This window comes from Daucus carota, chromosome 5 (assembly GCF_001625215.2).
Source record: "Daucus carota subsp. sativus chromosome 5, DH1 v3.0, whole genome shotgun sequence".
Classification (NCBI taxonomy): domain Eukaryota; kingdom Viridiplantae; phylum Streptophyta; class Magnoliopsida; order Apiales; family Apiaceae; genus Daucus; species Daucus carota.
In genome coordinates this window covers 32,680,322-32,705,330 of record NC_030385.2, presented here as the reverse complement: position 1 = coordinate 32,705,330, position 25,009 = coordinate 32,680,322, and the positions used below count along the sequence as shown (strand labels likewise).

At 33.1% G+C, this 25,009-nt stretch overlaps 4 protein-coding genes across 7 annotated transcripts; 2 read left to right on the top strand and 2 right to left on the bottom strand.

Annotated features, from left to right (window-relative positions):
- Window positions 1-670: 670 nt before the first annotated feature.
- LOC108220627 (uncharacterized) lies at window positions 671-2,302 on the bottom strand. The gene is made up of 2 exons (XM_017394441.2): window positions 2,062-2,302; window positions 671-915 (listed from the first exon to the last, which is right to left on the bottom strand). The coding sequence occupies exons 1-2, from the start codon at window positions 2,218-2,220 to the stop codon at window positions 841-843; spliced, it is 234 nt and encodes a 77-aa protein (XP_017249930.1). The 5' UTR covers window positions 2,221-2,302; the 3' UTR covers window positions 671-840.
- Window positions 2,303-8,815: 6,513 nt separating this feature from the next.
- Window positions 8,816-14,571, top strand: LOC108219881 (protein phosphatase inhibitor 2). 3 transcript variants are annotated; one of them, XM_017393439.2, is made up of 5 exons: window positions 8,816-8,930; window positions 9,941-10,003; window positions 11,278-11,393; window positions 13,458-13,640; window positions 14,070-14,571. In XM_017393439.2, exons 2-5 carry the CDS (start codon window positions 9,999-10,001, stop codon window positions 14,276-14,278), a joined length of 513 nt encoding a protein of 170 aa, XP_017248928.1. In that variant the 5' UTR covers window positions 8,816-8,930; window positions 9,941-9,998; the 3' UTR covers window positions 14,279-14,571. The 3 variants fall into 3 exon arrangements, with proteins under 3 accessions (XP_017248928.1, XP_017248926.1, XP_017248927.1); XM_017393437.2 differs by having other exon boundaries at window positions 13,455-13,640; XM_017393438.2 differs by having other exon boundaries at window positions 8,830-8,930; window positions 9,972-10,003; window positions 13,455-13,640.
- A 526-nt stretch (window positions 14,572-15,097) lies between these two features.
- Window positions 15,098-16,056, top strand: LOC108220546 (uncharacterized). The gene has a single exon (XM_017394347.2). The coding sequence runs from the start codon at window positions 15,288-15,290 to the stop codon at window positions 15,888-15,890; it is 603 nt and encodes a 200-aa protein (XP_017249836.1). The 5' UTR covers window positions 15,098-15,287; the 3' UTR covers window positions 15,891-16,056.
- Window positions 16,057-18,596: 2,540 nt separating this feature from the next.
- LOC108222086 (uncharacterized) lies at window positions 18,597-20,010 on the bottom strand. 2 transcript variants are annotated; one of them, XM_017395977.2, is made up of 3 exons: window positions 19,574-20,010; window positions 19,023-19,102; window positions 18,597-18,866 (listed from the first exon to the last, which is right to left on the bottom strand). In XM_017395977.2, the coding sequence occupies exons 1-3, from the start codon at window positions 19,836-19,838 to the stop codon at window positions 18,780-18,782; spliced, it is 432 nt and encodes a 143-aa protein (XP_017251466.1). In that variant the 5' UTR covers window positions 19,839-20,010; the 3' UTR covers window positions 18,597-18,779. The 2 variants fall into 2 exon arrangements, with proteins under 2 accessions (XP_017251466.1, XP_017251467.1); XM_017395978.2 differs by having other exon boundaries at window positions 19,601-19,973.
- Window positions 20,011-25,009: the final 4,999 nt, after the last annotated feature.

The following is a 25,009-nucleotide window of genomic DNA, read 5'->3' as shown; positions in this document are numbered from 1 at the left end:
AGACCATCGTGATAAATTATATCCTGACACCACCAAACACAATACAAACTAGAATACTTTTTTCCTTTTGGGAAACAGAAGTTGGACTAGAAAAGCATGTTTGAAGTGCAGAAACAATGTTTAAGAAAGATGGCAATTTAAACACTGTTGGCAACTAGCTATACAAGCCATTTGGATATCAATAACATTGCAGTCCTAGCATGTAGGATCTGCAGTAAACATGTAAGAGCAGATCCATATTTGATAGAGTCATAACACATTATACGTAACTGGCAGTCTTTCAAGGTACAATTATTGAGACTAAATCCAAGTTCGTGACAATTTTAATGTGCCGTTTTCAACATATCCCCTTCCGTAAGATGAAACTGTATTGGGGCACTTTTTTACAGTACTTACCGTGGTAAGGTAAAATCACCACATGGTGGTCAAAGTGTGGAAATATCGATAAATGAAATCTCATAACTAAATTAAACACATAATTAGCATGCCATAAATTGAACTGCCCTCTAATAAAATGTGCCCTAAACCAATAATCACTTTGAAATTCTTAAGTGTTGAATATACCTCCACCATTTTTCTTTTATTACAAAAATAGTCATGATCAGCTGCAATCACCGTGACTATGCATTTGATTAAGGTATAATATTCATAAACAGTTTAAGATATAATATAACAGAACAAGCAGGAAAGTCATCTTATTTAAAAAGATACAGTGCTAAATATGCACTACCGAAGAAAGCAAATCAGCAGCAGCAGAGCACATCACTCAAATACATGAATTCGCAAAAGTTTCTTCCAACAGAGAACTTATGTAATGTTATACCCACAAATCAACAGACCTCAGTATTCCTTTTTCCCAAAGTTTTTGCACCAGAGTTGTGATGGAATTGGACGAACAGGAAGATGTGGCCGTTCCTGTCAGGCATACAAATTGTTAGTGAAATAACCTTTTCTGGAGCAAACATATACAAGACCCATGCACATTATTTGCAACTTTGAAGGGAAACTAAGACAGGACTACAACTCTTAAGCAATGAACTTCTCCTACCTTAAGTAATTTTATTTTTTTTGCATCTTCTATCAGTTTCTAACTCCCCCAAAGTTTGATAATAGTTAAAGAGAAACATTGATTTTTTTAATTCAATGAATACGAAAGGTCGGTTTTGTAGCTTCAGTTCTCCGGAGATTTAAAATAAGAAGAGATATACAGATTCAGCAATAGAGCTTTAAGAAGCAATATCATAAAATTTCATTAATCTTTATATGAGCAGCAAGAAGCAATAGCATAACATTTCAATAGCATAAAAAACAAGGAATTAGTTAAAGGAAAGTAATAAGCAAACAACAACAAAGTAGGCAATCAAGAAGCACTCCAATCTCCAAACATATAAGAATCTAACACGGTGCTACCAGCATACATAGCAATATTCCATCTGATTGAAAGTACTGAAATGATAAATGGACTGATTTGTAGGTGAAAATCCATGACTTTCATTTCTCCCTCCCTTCAATTCATACGGATACATAAATGTCCTGTTCCTACTTCTACTCCTTTTATTTACAAATTTAAAAACGCGCATTCTCTCTTCCTTGATCCCTTTACTTTTAAATCAAACAAAACCCAGTTAACAGAAATGTTATTGTCTGTGTTCAATGGTTGTAAACTGTAAAGTATACCAGGATCCTCATGCCAATTAAGCGGACAATTTATTCCTTACTTAGTCCCCGTGACTTAAGGGGTGACTCGGTTGTTAATAGAAGTGGAAAGGAGGGGACGCATGAAAACTAAGGAAATGCAGGTAAATTAGTGAGGCTCCTGTTTCAATTAACCGAATTGTTGGTCTAAACACTAGCACACAAGATTGAAATTCTAATTGCCATCAACCAGCTACATTTACCATGAACCAAACACCCCCTAAACAATTCCCCAATTCTAATCAACGATCCACTTATTAACGTGTTACAGATCCCTAAACTCTCACCAATTCAGCAGAGTCACATAATCGAAAGTAATGCCACACAGATAGATAGATACATAGAAAGCGAGGAGGAAAAGAGGACCTCGAGCTTGACGGAAATCATGGCGATGGGAATACAAGTGATGATGATGCCGACCATAGCAATAGCAGTGTTGCGTTTCCAGTGAACGGGCCGACAATTGGGCCCACCGGGCATGCTCCATACTTTTGTTCTGAAGTCACCTGCTGCATCTCCGCCCATCTCGATCTGATTTACTCGAATGTGACGTTGTACGAGAACAATGAAGACTGGTTAATTTGGGGGAACTGGACTGGACTGCCCTAATTCGGATATGATATAGGGTCGGGTATTGTGATGAGGCCATTGTCAACACGGCGACGTTTCAAACAAAACTAATTTTTCTTATTTTCTTGCAAACGTTTTAAAAGAGAAGTTCTTTAGCATTTAAAAAAAAGAAGAGAAGTTCTTTGAAATACAAAATTTAATAATTTAAAGACTTATAAGAGTATGTCTGGTTTTCATAATAGTCATTGTTTTAATCCCGTTTTCAATTCTAAGTCAAAATATCTATTTGCATATTAAGTTAAATAAGAATTAAATTAAATAAATAATATAAATATTAAATAAATAAGTCATCAAATTTATTTTTAATAACTCACCTATGATGCATGTATTTCTTTGAAAAAACAAATATACATAATACATTTGGACTCTTATATTGTGTTTATCAAAAACATTTTATGTCGTATAATTCTAGTCATGACTAAATTATTCATGCACATTTAAAATCTTGATGTTGGATTGGATTTCGGAGCTCAAGTACCATTGCAAACCCATGCAAGTGCAGGACAAGGCTGGCCGCGGTCTGGTCTGATTCTTTTTGCTCTAGTGATTGGAAAATGTAGTTGAAACAAATAAATCATACCGAGCTTCTATATAATAACCGTATCATCTAAAATCTTAAGTTAATTCATCATCTCTGGGTTGTGTCTCCAGAAATCGTCCATAATTTCCGAATACTCTTTGTAACCTGTTAATGCCAACTTTGAGCTTGTAGTATAGTAAACAAAATCATTTATAGATACTGCAAGCTAACTGGTCTCATTCCAATGCTTCCTATTGTTACTTCAAAACATTTTGCAGGATGTTGTATAGACCTAGTATGTAACATGCCCTGTTAGCAGGAAACAGTTTTAGCAGGATGCTCGCAAAGATGTCATTCGAGTATCAAAGTTTATTTTACAGGTATTCAACTGTTCAAAATGCCCTTGGCCATACTTCTTATAAATTATAAATTTATAATCCATACAACTTCTAGCTGGCTGGAAAGTTTGAATTTTGAAGAATAGATAAGGTGGAAATATGGTTGCTACTGAATCCTTTCTGCTGCTTTCCAGTAGAGGTGAAACTGAATCATGACACTAACTAACATTCTCAAGTGGCATGCTGAGCCAGAGTTCGACTGAGAGTGACCAGGGGATGATTCTGGTGGGAAGCTAGAGCGATGCTTGGGAAAGGATTGAGTTTTCTGAGATTGACAGATAGTAACATGCTGTACATTTGTGTGATGGCATATCTGAAGTCTTGGCCAGAAACTCAGTCTTTTCAGGACAACAGTAACAAGAAATTGTCCTTGAGCAATTTCAGACTTGCATTATTAGCAGGGTTTGAAAAGGCGAGCTCGAGGACATCTAATAGATGTAAAATTATGGTTCATATTGCAAAATGGCACTTGAGCAACTGTACTTATCAGACCCCAGGACAGGCCTACAAATTGACAGATGGGACCAAAAAAAGAGCTCTTCTGGATGAAACGTGTGATCCGTCTGTTCCATAAACTTTCTGTTAACATTGCATCCACAAATAATCTTCGTTGGTAAAACAAAGAGCATATTAACATGAGGAGGAAAAATAAAACCAGAAATCCACTACTGTGGATGGAGTATAGATCTAAACTTAATTCAGACCTAATGCTCTTAATTACATTTACATCACCTTGCTGCAGAAACTCTATCTCCTGTGTGTTTCTTACACAACTCTATAATTTACGTACTTGTCGTTATGTTGTTAAAGTGTTACTGATACACACTTAAGCACAAAACAAGACACCTTAATTATCACAAATATAAAATCAACTCAGATTAGGATTTTAACTTATATTAGGATTGGATCCTTAATAGAAGATTATGTTATCCATATGGTATGATATGATTAAGCCACAATTGAATTACTGGCAATCAGCACAGAAGGTCTGAAAATAATCTTTCTGCTATTTGACACATGTCTCCAGTTTGCCTGTTTACTACTGCTTAATTAGATGCCTTAAATCTTTGTGAAGAGGCGTTAATTAAATATGGCTTGGGTAGTTATATATTATTGGTGCCAGATGATGGATTATTGTTAAGTTTTGGCCTTATGTTCTTTATTATAGTTGTCTATATTCTTTAAATAATCTTCCAAGTTCCAGCCAACATCTAGCAATCATAGACAAACAATCTGAAAACTTCTATTTCCTCATCTCTATTACTCTGCAGGAAGAGGTTATATATTCATCACGGATTACTAAAATTATGAGCCTACAAAGATCTGCTTTCCGGGTTCTGTTCTTCATTATCATAGTAACCTCTCAAGTTGTCAGCTGTCGGGTTCTCAGAGCAGCTAATCAGACGCGATCATTTCTGCCTTCCTCAGAATTGCAGCACTTAAGCAGTAGTTCAAGTTTTGAAGATTTGACCAACAAGAACATTGATATTACTCACACCTACACTGCTTCGAAGAAAGTTGTGCCAGGAGGACCGAATCCACTCCACAACTGATCTTAGCATACAAGCTGCGGCAATGGATGCAAAATTTTGGTATATGTATCACTCTATGTAAAAACAAGCGTGTATAAATATTGTATGGTTTTGAAGAAATGGCATTAATGGATCTCTCTTATCTTTATTTTGCAAATTGTTGCAAACTTGCAAAGGAGGGGTAGATAAAACAAATATTTGCGTAGCAAAATGGTGACTGGAGTCTGAATTAAAGGGATAGTCTAAAATCAGAATAGGTTGTTTTTCCAGCAGGATGTTCTAAAATTGAACTCTGCAAGTGAATATTAGCCATAGCATGTACAACAAAGGTATGTAGTATGTTATATTGCATATTCTTTTTCGAATCCTGAAACCAAACCATAACACTAGAACTGTTAAAATACGGTCTATCAATAATCAAGATGCTAGTAGAAATGCTTGATTGGATGATATATCACTAACAGAAACGCCTCTCAGTTTATGCATACTAATGAAATCCGGTATTCCAACTCATGGACACCGACGAACAGATGACTAAAATAGGTAACAGCAAATGACTGTACAGATGAGGTGAGGCTCCTGAAAGAGCACGTCTGGAACAGGGACTCCTACCAAATGAGGACGTTTCTAGGTTGTCCTTTCTTTGGAGTTAAATTATTGTTTCTTCTCTCTTCATGTATAAGGCCAGGCCTGCAACAATGACATCGCAACAACTGCATCAGTGCTAAGGCATACAAAAATCGCCACATTATATAATGTCTAAGCATGTAAATACGGGAGAGCTTAGTTGACTTCCTCTGCGATTATATTAAAATCTGAAATTAAAACTAATTAACTCGTATATTCTGCAACAAACAACTTAGCCTGCTCTGTTGTTTTAAGTGCAAAGCAGCCACAAACTCCCCAGAAGTCTCGTATTCGTATTATCACTAATTCTTTTGACAAGTTTGGGTTTCGGATTAAATTTTGCATTATAATCGAAGCAATCCAACTGTGTCGATGGAGACAGATATCTACATTATTATACATGGGGCAGCCTGCGACATGACATTCGATTATAGCTTAGTAAGGGTTTGACAATTTGGAGTTTTCTATAATGTTAGAATGATGTTCTTGCAACTTTTCTGCCAGTTTTTATCTAGACTGTTGCATACTATCTATTGGAAACTTGGAAGCATTACGATTAATGTATCTTACATAACTTATAATAATCCGGTGAATGAGTTAAAAACTCAAAAACACCAAGTTGTAAATTCTTTCAAAAAATATGGTGCAATCTTATATGTAACCGTTGCAACTCGAAAATCAACTGCTTTCAACCAGTGTTGCAACCACATATGCAACTTTGACCGTATTTTTGGAAGAAATTCTCAAAACAAGGGGGTATTTAGATAAGGACTTGATGTTTTACAGTTTCCATAACCTGAACTGCAGAACTCAACAAAATGTGGTATCTATCTCTGTGAGATTCAGCCATTAAGGTACTAGAATTAGTTCTTATTCTGATATTAAGGACACATTTTCGCCAAGGGAAAACCTTCAACTTCTGAATTTTACAATGACACCGAATGTCAAGTGTGGATTCAGAAAACTGACAACTTCATCAACTCGCACTCGCCTTAAATCAACTCAGAACCTTATTTGTTGAAATATGTAACATATATAAATAATTACGCGTGTTTGGTGACTCCGCCACATCCCCTGTTTGCAGTTTTTCATAAAGATATACAAACCGAATTCAAGCGGCAAGCTAGAAGAAGACGAGGATTTCTGGATTTTTTTATAATATCGTGATCTGTAGCATGCGTTGCCGCACAACTATGGGATCCTAACATGCCGTCACAAAGTAGACCTCGTATTAAACTAACAAAAATGTCAATACATGCCGTCACACAGCAGACCTTCGTATTTAAAACTCGATCAGTTATATCTAGCCTGACTAGAAGCGGCTAAATGCTCAGCATGTGTTGTTTGGTGAAGGTTCCTCCATGGTGAAGAGAAACTGAGATATAAAATTTGTTTGCAAATGAAAGTCAACTGAGAAATAAGCTTATTGTTTGGAATAAGCTTATTTTTCCAGAGCTGACTTTATAGTCGGCTATTTCGTTATAAATACTCTTCTCTGATCCATGTACTTTATACACCAACACATATCAGAAAACTTCTCAAGCCTTCTAGTTATACTTTGTCTGAAGCCATGAAAATTCAATATTCTTGTCGCTGGATTATAATAATTGTGGTCATAATCCTCATCTCACAATATCATACTTGTAGTTGTCGGCATATTAACCATAATAACCATCCTTCTTCCAGTGATGAACGATTAGAATCGACAGAGGAAAGAAGAATAAGAACCAAGTTCTTATCTGCATTTTCGCGATATTTTTCAGCAGTTCCTGAACATTATGCACGGCGAATGAACGAAGTTGATGGTCACCGACTTTACGTCGTGTCGCGGAGAATTGTGCCTTGCGGACCTAATCCACTTCACAACTGATTCAACCTCGGCAACACCTCCATCTGAAGAACAAAATTTTTGTCCTTGGTACCTTTTTCTTTGTTATGCCAGGATAAATGTTTTTGTTATAAACCATAATAGTATACTTATATAAAAGATCGAGTTTGCCATACATTCAAGTTCATATCAATGCTTCTATGGCTGGAGATCAGGCCAAAAAGCAAGAAGTATATGTTTGTAAATCAGTTATCTAGTTCTCTTTTTGTTGGAAGCATTAGAAGGAACAGAACAAGTACTACAAGATTACAGATGTTCCAAATATACAGAAGTGATGTGTTTCAACTTATGATTTATTTTACCTTTTCTTTGTCGTGGTCTAGCTTCTCTTTAGATTGTATTTCGAGATAAAAATTATATAAAAAAAATCTTTGAAAAAATTTATCATCTAATCGGAATACAAACAAAAAAAAATCAGAATACATACAAAAATTTCCAGAACATTTAGATATAAAAATTTTAATGTCTCATAAGAGATTATTCATAAAATCTCTCTAGTGCCAAGAAACCTAAATTTATGTTTTCTTATAATATGTTCAAATCATCGTAATCTATCTTTTTTATCTTTATCCAAATAACCGTAACTCAAAATTAATTATGAAAAAAATCAATCGACGGTATAACTAATAAGGTGCGTCGTATACTAATCTTATCATCCTCGTCTAAACTCTAATCTCAGTTCTTGAAATCACAATTTTATAAATTTTTCATTTTAGTTTTAATATTTTTTTTGTCTTATAAAACTCCTGAAACTTCTATCCACTTTAATTATTGATATAATTTAGATTATCTTTCGAGATAAAAATTATAAAAAAAATTCTTTGAAAAGAATTATCATCTAATCGGAATACATACAAAAATAATTGGAATACATACAAAAAATTCTCGAACATTTAGATAGGAAAATTTTAATGTCTCATAAGAGATTATTTAGAAAATCTCTTTACTGTCAAGAAACCTAAATTTATGTTTTTTTATAATATACTCAAATCATCGTAATCTACCTTTTCTATCTTTATCCAAATAACCGCAACTCAAAATTAATTATGAAAAAAATCAATCGGCGCTGTAACTAATAAGGTGTGTCGTATACTAATCTTATCATACTCGTCTAAGCTCTGATCTCAGTTCTTGGAATCACAATTTTATAAATTTTTCATTTTAGTTTTAATAATTTTTTGTCTACTCAAAATTAATTATGAAAAAAATCAATCGACGGTGTAACTAATAAGGTGTGTCGTATACTAATCTTATTATACTCGTCTAAATTCTGATCTCAGTTCTTGGAATCACAATTTTATAAAATTTTCATTTTAATAACTTTTTTCCTATAAAACTCCTGAAACTTCTATACACTTTAATTATTGATATGATATAACGAGTGATGTCGTCAATTATCTCAAGAAACGATAAAATTTATTAAAAAATAATAAAAACACAAAGTCTTTTTCAAAAATAAAAACAGAACTAATCGATAAGTAAAAAAGTAAATAAATGATTACCGGCCTTGAAAGTCGGCCTATTCTTTTCTTAGTGGACAAATATACCCTTTAATTTCTAACTGCTGCCGAAGATATCTCATTTAACTTCAACGACTTCTCTCTTCCCCTTTCTTTCTTCGCGGCTAGGGTTTCGACAAGGTCCTCTCCTCTTTTCATTTCGTTTTGTACATTTAATCTCTTTGAATTTAATTATTTTTTTCGGATTTCTATCATTCCAATTCATTTAATTTAGTTAATCATTATGTCTTACAAAATGTTTTTGTAGTAGTTTCTGAATCAAACCCACACAAATTGGTGTTTCATTTCTTATGTAATCTGTTTGCCTCATATAATTGCTTAGTATTGTATTTGCTAGATGATTTGTTAATTAGTCGAAAACAATTTGTAAATAACGTTTTTATCAGAAATCGCATTAGCTTGTTGTTTCGTGTGAGATTAATCGGAACTAGGGGCAATATAACCTGACTGGCGTAATATTATTTAGCGATATCTGTATGTATGTTTTTTCCGTTAATTTCTTACTCAAGCGTAGCGATTAGCATTACTCTGTCAGTGCATCTTTTACTGTGTTTTATCGAATTCCTTTCTATTTTTGAGTGTTAGTTATTGTTGTATGCCTGTGTTTTATCGAATTCCTTTCTATTTTTGAGTGTTAGTTATTGTTGTCTGCCGTGTTTTGTATCTTCTGCTACGTGCCTCCTTCCCGCCTTTGTTTAAAATTGTCCGTTCCCTTTCATTCAATGTGTCTTTAAAATTGTCGTTATATGCTTTTAATGTTGATTCAAATAGTGGCCCTGCTATGTAGCCTAAACCGTACAATATATTCGTAAGCAATTGACGCATCTTAGTATGTGTTTAGTGTTTACTGTCATTTACTCTGATGTATTATTCACGTTGACAGTAGTTACGGTATAGTCCTTCGGAAACTTTACTTCTACTGTACTAAATTAATATACACACAGTAAACACTTTTTTTCCATTGCAAACAACATATAACACTCTCATATCTTTTGAGCGAAGTTCTTTTAGTTCTCTTTACCCATATTCAAGTGAGTATTTAGCTTCTATGATACATACAAAATTAAAATGTGATATTTTACTCGTACATATAAAAATCTCACATCCATTAATTTTGTTTCTGAAAACAGATTATTCTTAATCACTTCACTGCAATTGCAGACTTTACAGGGTCAACGGAGTACAAGAATGAGGTAATTCTCTCAAAAAAAGAACTTATAGATTGTATCATTTTTTTTTGTAGTGTTTATCACTTCGCACATATGGTTTTTTACAGTGTGATAATGTTCTGTTGAGGAGTAAAAAGTTGTGCATTTTTCCTTAAGTTTGGGGCATTAATTCAGGAATTGTTTTGATCATTGTTATCAAGTCGACAACTAGTCGTCGACTAGTCGACAAGTCGTTTTATAGAAAAAGTCAAGCAACGACTTATTTAGTTTGGCGACTTTTTATTTTCAACATATCAGTGTCTCCCTCATCTTTGTATCATTTCAACTTCACATTATTATTTCCTTCCTGTCACTACTTTTTGGCTTCAGGCTATGTAATCTTTGTATCATTTTCAACATATAAGTATATCCCTAATCTTTGTATCATTTCAACTTCACATTATTATTTCTTTCCTACCACACTACTTTATAGCTTCAATTTATATGTGAACTAACAATCTGCTACGTCGTATACATCTCACTGTTGCTTATTATCTTTTACTTTTGATTCAAACTATGAATAGATGTGCGTTCAACTATATTTTATATATTAAATCTAGTAAAAATATGTATAAGAAGGACTTGTCGACTTTTTACGACTAGTCGGGCGACTTGTCGACTAGTCGATTCCAAGGTATCCGGGCGCTGATGCTCGACTTGGCGCCGTAATAACCTTGGTTTTGATATGTTATATGTTACTATATACATATGTTTGTGATTAGTTGCTGCTTGACCTTCTTATATCATAAAATGTTGGCTACAATGCATGTCGTAGGAAATCAGGTTTTTGAAAGCATCAATGAGCAGAAACGTTGGAGACAAAAGGAAGAGGAATCCTATGTCTGAAGTCAACTAAAAAATATGACTAATATGAACATGATATAGATGAAGGAAGTCATTATTTTATATGTCTAAGAGAATCCAAACAAAAAGGAAGCAAAATATTTGACATAGTTAAAAGATTTGAAAAGTTCATTTTTTTAATACGCATATGAAATTACTTTATCTGTGGATTTTCGAATTAACTTGAAATCAATGTTTGACATAGTTAAAAGATTTGAAAAGTCCTTTTTTTTTATATGCATATGAAATTACCATATCCGTGGATTTTCGAATTAACTTGAAGTCGATGCATATTCAGAAGTATACACTAGCATTACAAAAAACTTCCGATCTCTGATGTCTGGCTGCCGTCACAAGGTCAGATGTTCCTTTACCATTTTGAATGTTATATTAATGTTATATGATTTTTGGTGCAGTAGAGGCAGGGTAAGATGGAATGAAGAAAATCTGGATGAGATTGAAGCAAACAAACCTGTGAGGCAGAAAATTACAGAACCAAAGACTCCATATCACCCCATGGTTGATGATGATGGTATGTTTCTGATACATTTCTTGTGCACATCTGCTCATGCTTATCTAGGTCCATTTACACTTATACTCCTTCCTTCTCACGCATTGTGTCCACAATTAGATTTCCACCTTTTATTTAATCATACTAAATAAAGTAATAATTACTAAAATATTGTATTGTTTTTTTTTTAATAAACTACATATTTATCACTTAATTTACCATATTAAGTGAACTGAATGTGGACAAGAGTTTCGGGACAGACAGAATAAGAATTGTGGCCGCAATGAATGGGATGGAGGGAGTAACAAATTTTCACTTGACACGATGTCCAGGGAGGTCGGGTTTATGTTGATGTCTATAAGCCTTTGTCCTATCTATGCATTTTTAGGTGTTTTCTCTCAGCTACTCCACTTATAAGAACTCGGTGCGTGTTCCTTCAAATCCCAGATTTGCTCTCCTTCCAGTCAAATAGTTAATGGGAGACAATTTCCTCCTCATATGATGAGAACATGGGTGCCTGTTGAAGAAGGCAAATCTGAAATATTGAATAGGAGAGAGATATTCTATTGCCCATTATAGTGTAGACTATTAGGTGGTGTTATAAGAAAGAGAAATGAGTCACCTGGATCAAGACCCGGAAAGGGTCAGTGGTCACTTTTTGCATGTGTCGCATGTCATATAACTATAAGACATGTATGGGATAAGATGTGAGGGTTTTTCTAATACCTTTAACTATGAAGATGAAAAGAAAAGTATGAACTTCAGTAATATGACTCCCCCATACGGCTTGCTAGTCAGCAAGTAAACAGACCACTTCAATAGACTAATTAGTAGTTGATGGAAGGTTAACATAGCTGGTACCAATACTATGTACCCCAATTGTGCAATTTTGTATGTTGTCACCTAGCCAAAATAGCCTTGAACATCATGTGAAGGCAGATCATATGAATAAAAGGGTCAGAATTCCTGCTTTGTTATTTACATATATAATTGGGCATGTTAAACAAAGTCTCTATTTAGTAAATTCTTAAGTAGATGGGGTGGGAGTAGGGGTGGCAATCGTTTCGTTTCGTATACTTTCGTTTCGTGTATTTTCGTGTTTCGTGTACTCGAAGGTGAAACCCGTATCCGCCCGTTATTAATTTCGTGTACCTAATTTGAAACCCGTATCCGTTTCGAATCGTTTCATGTATATTTCGTGTACTTTTCGTGTATATTATATATAAAAATATTAATATATTTTTTAATCAAAAAATGGATTTAATATATATTTTCCTTTATAAATTTATTAAATGTGAATGATATATATTATACTTGTATACAATTCTTTATAAATTTGTTAATGTATCCACAATATATATCCACACATACGTATAAATATATACTTTATACTCAATTATATATTTAATATATCATTACATATATATAATAAATGTAATCTACAAATATTTCGTGTACTTTCGTGTATTTCGTGTACCCCAAATGAAAACCCATATCCGACACGAAATCTATCGTGTAATTTCGTGTTCGTGTACTTTCGTGTTTCGTGTATCGAAAATCAAAACCTGTATCCATTTTTTTCGTGTCGTTTCGTTTCGTGTTAGCGTGTTACGTGTCAAATTGCCAGGTCTAGGTGGGAGAGTGAGGATTAAAACCCCGTGACCTTTGGTGATGTGGGAAGGTAGGGGAAGGATCCTTGCGACTACACTTTCAATGAATCCTTGCCTCATAGTATAGATAAGTGGTATTCATATGTTCTTAAAGTATTAGAGTTGGATTTATGATTTGAAATCGTTTCCTTGTTATTATGAACCAAGAAGGGGATGGAGGTTTAGCCTTTGACATTCGGCTTCCCTGAATCTATCTATATCTGTATAATAGAATATTTATATCTGTCTATTTCTTAATGGTTTTAATAAAAGGTTTAAAACAGCAATTCATCCATTAAGCACTATTGGAGGATTGTAAGTGTGTTATATCTCTTGGTCTGCGACTAGGTATATTATATTGAGTTTGCGTAAGCTATTTCCTTTGACAAGTTCCCGTTTTGAAACTAATTGAGCTGAAAATTACTGATTATAGCAGGATCTTTATCTCCTAGACGAGGCAGTTTTGGTAGTTTGGAGGAAGGTTCTGGGGATGCGATGCATGCAGATGCAATACGATCTGCTTTGAATGATGTCGCAACTTCTAGTGGAAATAGCTCCCGGCGCACTGGGTGGACATCATCTGAAGATGAAGCAGAAACCATGGATGAAGATTTTGAAGGTATTATCATCTATAAATATTCAATGTATGTCATGGTGCACCATCTGGTTAAAAATTTGTGTTGCAAATTCATATTATAATTGTCTATTGGCCAGTCCTTTGAACAGAAAAAATATCCGACTGTCCTTCAATAATTCCTCCTGTTGATCATGCAAGTAGGTCATATGAATGTTTAGCTTTTAGTATGTTTATAGAGTCCTATAGAATAAAACAATATTTTAGTATAAATATATAAGATGAATTCTCTGTAATTTGAATAGTAACTCGAGTGATGCCTTTAGCAATAGTAAAGTATTTTCACATGTCCTGCTGAATTCATTAAGGTACTAAGTTGATGAAATTATATAAGGAAGCTATTTAAGTTTGAAATATTGTTGATCGAGCATTATTGGTTGTACTCTTGACATCTGGTTTCCCTAACTTTGCCAGACACTGATTCAGAGAAAAAAGATAGCTTTAGGGAGCACAGGCGAGCTCATTATGACGAGTTTCGGAAAGTGAGAGAACTCAGGCGAAAAGGATCTTTAGATGAAGAGGAATCCGACGAGGACGAGAATGGTCATGGAAAAAATGGCAAGGGCGAGACTACATCTTCATTGACAACTGCTGATGATGAAGACATGACAAATGGAAAATAGGGGGATCTTCATGCCTCGGTGACATGAATGTTGCTCTCATCTATTCTCGTAAAACAGTCCTGATTAAGTGTTATACAATCGAATTTTTTTTTTCCTTCCTTTTGTACATATGGATGAGCTACAAGGTTCATTGAAGTAATTTTCCTCCCATCTCTTTGGTGCGATTGTTTTGCCAAAATATGGTTTTACAGTAGCTCTATTAAGTTGGGACTTAAAGCATCTCCAAGGGCAATATGTATAATGATTGGCTATATTGATTGACTATATAGATTATGTAAATTTTTTTTTCTCAAGGGGACATGTATATGCTCCAAAAGGATTATCTATAATTTTGCTTGTGTAAAATTATACTTAAGGCTCACTTGGTTTGACAAATATAGCCAACCAAATATGGTTGGTTATATTTTTGTGCTAAGGGGTGGAGGGGTGGAGGGTTGGAGTTGTATACTTTTTAGATAATCTCTTTAAGTTCAATCTTGATGCCATATTTACAATTTTAACTAAGGGTTTTTGGGGCTGGAAATGCTCTTAGAAAAGAGATCTGTGAAATCTATAAGACTAAATTTATATTATTATTAGAGAATCATGACTAAATCTATATTATTATTAGAGTATCTTCAATCATGAAGGCCGGTTGGAAGACTTCTCAGCTAAAAGTTGAATTGGCATATCAAAAAAAAAAAAAAAAACCACCTCAAAAAAATAAATAGATTGAGTGACAGGATTTGAAAATGAGATGCTACATGAAGATAGTGAGGACGTTTCTTACTCAGAATAAATACAAAAGATAGGATAAGGATTGATGTCACCCCGGGTGAGCTGAGCCCACATGCTTATCTTCTGCTCAGCGATATTTGCCCGTTTCTTAAAAAATCTAATTTCCGTAGAAAATCTTTTTTCATCGGTCTAGTAAATCGTTTTATGTAGTTGCATTAATATTTCCTAGTTAACGTTGTCCAAAATAAACAGACGCCTGATGTGTGTGTATCTGAAAGAACAGAGATAAGAAATGAGTGAAGCCAAGGAGGCACCAATGTCTCAACTAGGCCTACAGATTTGCAGCCAGATCGGCTCAGTCTTCACCCAACCCACCTCAACCCCACCTCCACTAGACACCCTGGTTCACGAGCTCAGTAACGCAGCTAAGCGTGGCGCAAAGGTCTTCGTATACGGAGTCGGCCGAGAAGGTCTGATGATGAAAGGCTTGTGCATGAGGCTAGCTCACCTCGGTCTCTCCGCTCACTGCATTTTCGATATGACGACCCCTCCTATTTCTTCCGCTGATCTCCTCCTCGTTTCTGCCGGACCGGGTTTTTTCTCCACCGTCGAAGCTCTATGCAAGATTGCTAAAGATAGTGGCGCTAGGGTTGTTTATGTGACGGCTCAGCCGGAGGCGAGGGCGGCGGTGGAGTGCGGAGATGTTGTTGTTCATGTGGCGGCGCAGACGATGGCGAATGACGGCGCTGATAGCAAGAAAAGGGAGGTGCTTCCGATGGGGAGTTTGTATGAAGGAGCTTTGTTTGTGTTGTTTGAGATGGTGGTTTTTAAGTTAGGAGAGTGTTTGGGTCAGAGTCCTGATGTTATACGATCTCGCCATACCAATTTGGAGTAGTCATTAGCTTAAACACTACTCCATTGTTGATTATAAGTTGGTGTCCTTGCGTGGAAATTAAATAAATATCGATCCGTTGTATATACTGTGGTCTTGCTTAAAATATATAATAATATTAAATATCTAAATAATACTTCTTTTGTTTCTCTATTCTTTTTACATTACTTGATCCTTATTTTAAGGAGCATATAAAATATAGTTTTAAAATTCATATTTTCTCATGAATATTTAGACATTATATTTTCATTCATAAACTAAATTTATACTTCCTCCCTTCCGCTCATTTTCTCTAGTCTCCACTACTCGGTACATGGCTACTATTACATTTCGGACCACTATTTTTATTTTTTCGAGACGAGTTCGCCACCAATTATGGCGGCGCTATAGGCTAAGATTTGTCCCTTTCTAATGTATTTACCCTTATGCAAGTGTGTGTCGTATCTCCATTTCGTTCTCAAATGTATATAGTTGAGAGCACTGAGTAAAATTTGGTGTTTGGTATTTTTATTTATTTTTAATTTTTTTGCTAAATGGTATGGTCATACACCAAAAAAATGTAATCATTTGTTTTTATAACTAAATCCAGATGTCCAAAATGAGAAGGGAGAAAAATCAAATGCTAAACTAGCTTGATTTTATGTTTACCGTCATGTATAGTTTTAAGCTTTATATTGTTCATCAGACCAACCGAAAATTTTCTCTTTTTCGAGTAAAAGATGTTTTTACATATTTAGAACCAAACAAGAAGTTCATTGAAGATTGCAGTAGAGCCGGTGCTGCTTGTGCCACCAATGGCACTTTTATAAAAGCCATATCCAACCACATGACATGACCAAACACTGAAACACCAAGTTAAATAATTAAATAAACAATAATAATATAGAGTTGGTCATTGTCTTCATCACTTTATCCATCTACATATTCCAAATTAAAGAACTCACCTGATATAGACACTCGACCTGTATTATTCTCGAATACATACTCACGAGATAGGACAAGGAGAAAAATATCTCCTCAAAATATCAGCACTTATATTTACCTTAATTGGCCCACTAATTACTTAATTAATCACCGTATCTTCAACTTGATTCTCGAGTCACTTTTGGTATTAGCTGAGGATAATTGACCTGGTATTTTATCATTAACTGCTTAATTAAACATTATCGGTTTTTTGTGAGAAAAAAAAAACATTATCGGTTTATAACAAATTAACTGAGTAAACGAGCGTGTCAGAGTCTTTTCTGATACAATTGAGTAAATTCCTAGGGATAAATTTTTCAAAAGATAAATTATGTCAGCAAGTAGGAAGGAAGTAAATTCTTAAATTTTTAAATAATAATATAACAATATTCCATAGTAAGGGGATTTAACTTTTTGACACATACACTAAGATGTAAAAATAATAACTAAATTTGATAAAAACTTTCAATTCTTATATTGAACAAAAATTTAGACTATAAATTTTATAAAAATAATTATATTCAATATAATTTTTAATATATTAAAATACATGTAAAAAAAAAAATGAATACTAGGGGCCATTTGATGATCGTATCTTTCGCTGGATACGCTGATTACTTTTAGGATCTTCAAAGATATTTTATATAATTGATAAATACAATGATACAAGTGTAAAGTTTCGCTTTTGCACCTGAGGACTCAAACTATATGCGCTATTAATGATATTTTAATGTGTCACCTTCATCTTACAATAATAAAGATGTGGAGTATTTTTAATGTTTATAGTTGTATTTTGATGGAGGATTGTTCTAAAGTTTTTATGGAGTCTCCCCTCTTTTTCTCGAATTTTCAATATTTTATTGGTTTTATTTTTCATTAACATAATTCACTTGCTTAAAATTATTTATATATCTGTCATGTTATTTTGAAAAAATAATATTGTAACATATTATTTGTAAAAAATTAAAACAAGATTCGAATAGACAGGGTTAGAGCATCTCCAATGGCGTTGGTTATAATCGTTGGCTAAATTGGACTCATAAGATATTACTTAAAATTTGCTTAACATCTAAGACATTGTGTTTCAATGGTATTGATCATATTGGCTGATTATAGTTTAAAAATAATATGTTATTAATATTTAGATTGTTGTAAATAGAATATATTAGTTTAATATGATAATAAATGATGTGTAATCTTCAACAGATTTTTTTACAGAAGTTCGACAAATATAGTCTTGCTTGGTTATAATTATAGAGGGGTTGGGTGAGAATGGATTTTTTTTTGAGAGATTGACGTTTAATTATGTTTAGGTTACTGTTCTAACGATAAAATCTGCTGCGTCTTGCAACAAAATGAGCAGTATGGGCACGAGATATTTTGTATCAGGCAGACAGGCATACCATAATTTATATATTTCGAATATCATTACTCCCTCCGTTTCCTTTTTCTTTTCTTGTTTGTGATGTCGGTACTGTTCATAACATGAGACAAATTACTAATTTACATCTAATCCATAAAACTAAATATAGTCATGAGTGATCTTGTTGGATTCGTACTCACGAGTACTTTAATACAGTGAAGTTTTATATTTAATGCTACTACGAAATGAAAGATATTAACAATCAAAAATACGTGTTGGCAAACGTAAAAAGTACAAAAAGTATTTAGAGACGGAGAGAGTATTTATGATATCTCTACACGTGAACTGCAACCAATGGACCAATGGATGAAAAGAAGAAAAGCTTAAAATGAAAAGAGAAATATTCTTTGATTTTTCATTTCGAAGATACAAATAGTAGATCCGAAAGCACATGCATGATTCAATATAAACCATTCATAATTCATTAGTAAGATGCTAATAATCATAATCACCAATCTGCTACTATCATCTAAAACCAAATTGTGGATTAACAAATAAATAAGTAATTAAGTAGCTGGAGCTGCATTGAGTTGGTGCTCTTTCTCTTCATTAGGAGCATCATTCTCTCGTCTGCCTTCGTACTGTGGAACAACCTATACACACACATCATAAATACACATGATTAGGTAACATTTAACATCCTAAATTATCAAATCACAACGTGGGTTATATTAATGATGTCTTAATGGAAGGAGTTTAGTGAAAGAGCTTAGGTGCATGCATGACAGTTTGGTGATGCATTAACAAACCTGATCTTGAGTTGGAGCATTGCAAGGGCGCAATCTTCGTGTTCTCTTGTCACTTTTAACTCTTGTTGACTCCAAAATATCTGCAACAGTACTCATTGTTAGGTACGATTTTTATCTAAAACATGATTTATTTATTTTCTGACATTGCCGTAAATTTAATAAGCATTTCAATCCTCACCTAAGTTGTGTTATTACGCCATATATCCAAAACGTAATTTGAGATGAAAAAAGACGTGCTTCTTCCTATTATTTTCTTAAAAAGAAAATCTGAATAAAATTTTAATATCTATATTATTATTTTGAAAAATAATATGCAAATTTTTTTTTTCAATCATTTCATACTCAAGTTATATACTAACAACAATCTAGATTCAACTACACGTGAACAGATCAAACCCGAGTTCTATGACATACAACTCAGATACATGTGCGACACGATACAGTTAATTTTTCGAAATTAAGATGATTTATAAAAATAAAAAAATTTGTCGAAATAATAAAAATTATATATATATTTGTACAGGAAAAAAAATCATTTATCGAGATCTTACGAATACGAGAGGAGGTTATATTAGTACCGGAGGTAGAGTATCTTCTGGCGCGAGGTGTAGTCCGATGATCAAGAGTCGAATCCGAACCATCCGGTACATCACGATTCTTAGGAAGCGAATTAAGCATGGATCGAACAAACGAAGCTTCCATCGAGTTCAAATAATCCACGTGTCTCTCATTCGTCCAAACTTTACTACTCCCCTCGTTCTTAACATTGCTTCGAAATTTCGATGTCGCCGATGACGATAAATCCCCGTTACCCATCACCACCCTTGAACGATCTGTTTAATAAACTGACAATTTTTTTCGAAAAAGAAGAGAAAATATTGGTTGTGGGGAGAGGCAAGAACGAGCCGAGCTTTATATATACCCACACAAACACAAGAGTTTAAAAAAATATCTAAAAGGTAGCTTGATATTTTGACGTTAGGGTCTCGGAATGAACAGAATGCTACATAAAAATCTGACTTTACTACACCCAAAGAAAAAGATATTTATTCGACGATGGTTGATATTTTTGTGATGTTTACCAAAATGGCCTCAGTCGGGATCTTTTATATTCAGAAGGACCTATAAAGGGAGTCAAAAGTGGAAAAGGAGAGCTCTTTACAAGTGTGCAAGGGAGAGTTTGACCCATGTGGACAAAAACTAGGCCACACCGTTTAAATTTTAAAATAGCCATCCAAAATATCAATTTTATACCATGTATAAATGTCTCCAGAGTCCAGGCCATTACAAAATGTACTTATATTGCTGCTCAAAAGCACAAATATATACCTATAATATAAATTTTGTGTTGATATAAACATTTATATAAAATATAAGAAATTAGATGATATTACATATTTATAAATAAATAAGAAACTTTTATATTAAAGAAATATATTTATATGATCGTATATAAATATAAATATTTCTATATATATAATTAGCAAAATAATTACACATCAAAAGGTGAAACTCTAAAATATGTTTTATGTTAAATGTAAAATCTACAAAAACACGATACGAAAAATATATTGATATGTTTCGGAACGTGTATGTGCAATTTAGGTACACCAATTTGTAAAGAGGTGAGAAATAATTTAATATATACCTATATATGTATATATGAACTGGAATACAATTTAATATTAAATAATTAAAACATGAAAGTAAAAAGTGCGTGGTACAAAATCTCGGTACACGACATGATTGCTATGTCGGCAGTCGGTCGACGTATACATAATAAAAATATGGGCCTTCTCAGACACTGCTCCATCGATATAAGATTTGGGCCTTTGCTGCTATTGCCCCCCTTATACTAAGAGATGAGTGAAGCTTGAATGATGTTTCTATGTTTTCCTTACAGGTAACTTCAAACTTGATCAAGTGATCCGTTTATAACATAGTAATATTTTTCATTTTATAATATACAATTTTGATCATGTAATGTCTATACATGTATATATTACCTGATCAAAATTATATATATAATAAAATAAAAATATTATAAGCGGGCTGCGGACTTTCCAGAAACTTCACATCTTTCCTCTAACTCGTGGCACATGGTCTCTTCAACCATAGCCTGCACGCCCCCTCATCAGCGTTAAGATGCAACCGTGACACCTCCAAGGCTCCAACCCTAGTACGTGACACTTGACATCCAACCCTTGTGCGTGACACTTGACATCTAGTGCTAGCTTTGTCTCTGGTCACTCCAAGAACATCTCCAATGCAGCATCAAAATGGTGTCATTTATGAATTGGTTGACATTAAATTTGATGTAGTTTTTCGCGCCAAATTTAGAGTTGTTTGAAATGCCCATTATATCCTCACATCTATTAGACAAAACAAAATTATTACTTCTATGTCTCATTAAATTTGTTTTATCTTATATTTTTTATTCTTCAATTATAATCGTTTTAAATTTTCTTCCTTTACTATTTAAGCCACATCTTTTTATTTATTTCAAAATCAATAAATTTATATTCTTATATAGAAATTTTGTTTTTTAAATAAGTTTGATTCAAAAATAAAATGCACAATATCATGATTAAAAACATAAAGTTGATAAAAATAAAAAGTTACATGATAATAAATTATCAACTTGTAATTTAAAATTCATTTTATGTGTAAAAGTTTATTTTTGATGTAGGATTATATGTTGATGGGGCGTCATGGGCGCTAGGCCTCTTCAACATAGCTCAACACTCTGGCCTCATCAACATTGAAGCCCCACTCTACAAGAGTGACCCATACCCTTTATATCTTTGTTCAACATAAATTAGTGTGAATTGTATCATGTAATTTCGACTAATATTGCCTTCTTCATCATGAAACGTACTTCATCAAAGATCAATTTTATGATTCTTGATCCGGGGCAAGTGTTCGAAACACAACATTAGGTTTAGGCTTGCATAGTTAATGTTGACATAATGATCTTGTGTCAAATATATTAGAAAAATAGATCCAAATGACATCGTGTTAGACTTTATCGATGACCTTGTTATTTTGGTATGCAAATTTTTCGATAGCTTCCATTCCATATGCCGTATTAATATGATTCTCTCGATTGTCACACACGTAAGTATCAACAGGATTACAGGAGTACGAAATCATATGTCGAGTCCCCTATCAAATAAGTAATATTTGTGTTAAAATTACAACAAATCATATAATATCCATATCATTAGTATTACCACTAACAAACAAATAACACAAACTGCAATAACAAATTACTTCGAAAAACCGATACGAGTGACATTAGCGTTACCACCAATAAAAGACTATACAAAATTATGCGGGTGTTTGGCTGGAACTTATAAGTCCAGCTAGGGATGGCAATCGGTCGGTATGGTTCAGTTTTAGAGAAAATCGAAACCGGACCGAACACTGTTTTTCAAAACCGAACTCGAACTGAACCGAATCGAAACCCGAAGTTTAAAAACCAAACCCGAACCACCGGTTTTCGGTTTCGGTTCGGTTTTAACCAAAACTGAAAACTATATAAAAAAATTCTAAAAAAATATATTTAAAATATAGGTTCATAAACAAGTCTTTTATTCAAAAATTAACATATCCTCAATTTGTTACAAAACATTCATGATTAAATTAGCAATTACAATAATTCATAATTAAAGAGAAGCTTCAATTTTTTAAGTATTAGTAAAGTATTATTAATTCAGCTTTTTAAAATCCTTTTATTAATTTAGTTTATTAAAAATAAATGTAAGTTAATTGCTATACACAATAAAATAAAATATTATATTCTAATATAAGATTGTATGGATTTTATTTTATTTATTTAGTTGAACAAAATTTTTGATGATACTTTTCTTTTGTTCAAATATTATTCAATACTAGATTATGTTTATTTAATTATAAGAATATGTATTTAGTATTTATAAATAACTTTGTATCATATTCAATATTTGAATAAGTGATGAAATATTATTAAAAAAAAGATAACAGTATAATTATTCTTTTTTACACGTATCTTTTCATCTTTTGATAATGACTATTTTTATATAAATATGATATATATATACACATATATACATACATACATACATACATACATAAATATAAACATATATAAACATATATATATATATATATATATATATATATATTGTATATCGGGTTCGGTCGGGTTTCGGTTTGGTTCGGATTCGAATCGGGTTTCGGCTATTCGGGTCGGTACCGGTTCGGTTGGCCTAAAAACCAAACCCGTACCAAATTCAATCGGTTTTTAAAAATAAAAACCAAACCCGAAACCAAACCATAAAAATCGGGTTCGGTAAAAACCATTCGGATCGGTTCGGTCGGATATCCGTCGGTTCGGAAAATTTTGCCATCCCTAAGTCCAGCTTCTGAATTATACCGTTTGTGTCATAAGTCGAGAAGCACTTATAAAAAGTTAGGAATGCTAACTTTTGTTTCAAAGCTTCTACATATTTCCCAAACACTTTAATCACTTATAAGTCTCATCTTGCTTCTAACTTCTACTCCACTTATTTATTTTAAGCAATAAACATTTATTTTAAACTCACCCAAACGGCCCATGTATACTCAAAAGAAGCCAGTTTTTAATAATAAATCGGTACGCTGTATTAGTACTCGTATATAGAATCGGACACATGACAATTCTGAGGTCGTATATTTTTCTAAATTTTTATCATATCATGTACTCCCTCCGTCCCCTTAAGTAGAATATATTGGACGAAAAGGACACGGCACGGACTTTAATACTCCTGAAAAGTGTAGTTGTGAACCAGAATTTGGCTCATTAGCAAATCAGATCCACATGAAACGTGTTAGTTTGTAACCATGATTTTCAATTAGCTTTCAGTTCGTAACTTTGGCCCGCATATCCATTAAAAATTGCCATTGACTTCAACTGTTTGAGAGATGACAATGTGTATATTAGTTTCTAACAGCTATTTTACCCCATGTGTCCTGTGACCCTTTAAAGTTTATGTATTATATTTTGAAATTATTTCTGAACACAAACAATGATGTAAAAAGATTTAAAATAATTTTTTTTTTTTTGAAATTAAACGCATTGCATTCAACCAGAAGAATCAAAAGAAAAAGCCTCCAACAAACACGTTTTTAAAATATGTATTTAGATTTAGAATCTGAAAATTTATTTATTTTTACATAAACGATTTAACTTATTTTAAAATTTTAAAATAAATACATATGCAGTAAATGTTATTATTCGTAAAACACTTAAAAATTATAGTAAATGTTAAAAATTATACAAGTAATTTGAATTTAGTTTTCGAATTAAATTTAAATTTTACCTGCTAAATCCAAGTGCGATTCCAATTTTTTCGGTTCAGATTTTTTGTTTTTATAAAGATAGGATGGTACTAATACTTATGGTACACAAACATACACATATCTGGATTTTGAAATTTTTTGGGTCCCGCCTGAAATTTTAATCGGATAAGATTCATTTCTAGCCACTTCAGGGAAAGGTGGACATAAATTTATTGTCTCCTTCGGACCCACCTTTTAGTTTTTCCTTTTTAAAGGAAAAAATGGTTCAGAGAAAAGTGTCCATTTATAGAAAAATTAAGGTGGTGTTTGGCTACGGCTTTTAAGCCGACTTCTGGGCTTATAAGTTAGAAGCACTTATTTCGTACTGTTTGTGTAATAAGTCAAGAAGCACTTATAAAAAGCTAGGAATGCTAGCTTTTGTTTCAGGACTTCTGCTTATTTGCCAAACACTTTAATCACTTATAAGTCTTGTCTGGCTTCTAACTTCTACTCCACTTATTTATTTTAAGCAATAAGCACTTATTTTAAGCTCAGCCAAACGGCCCCTAAGTCTCGGTGTCATATTCTCTCACCTTCTCATTTAATTTTATATATTTATAAATTAGTAAGTATTTTAATATTTTTGTAAAATATAATTCTATACCATTTTAATATTATAAAAATAT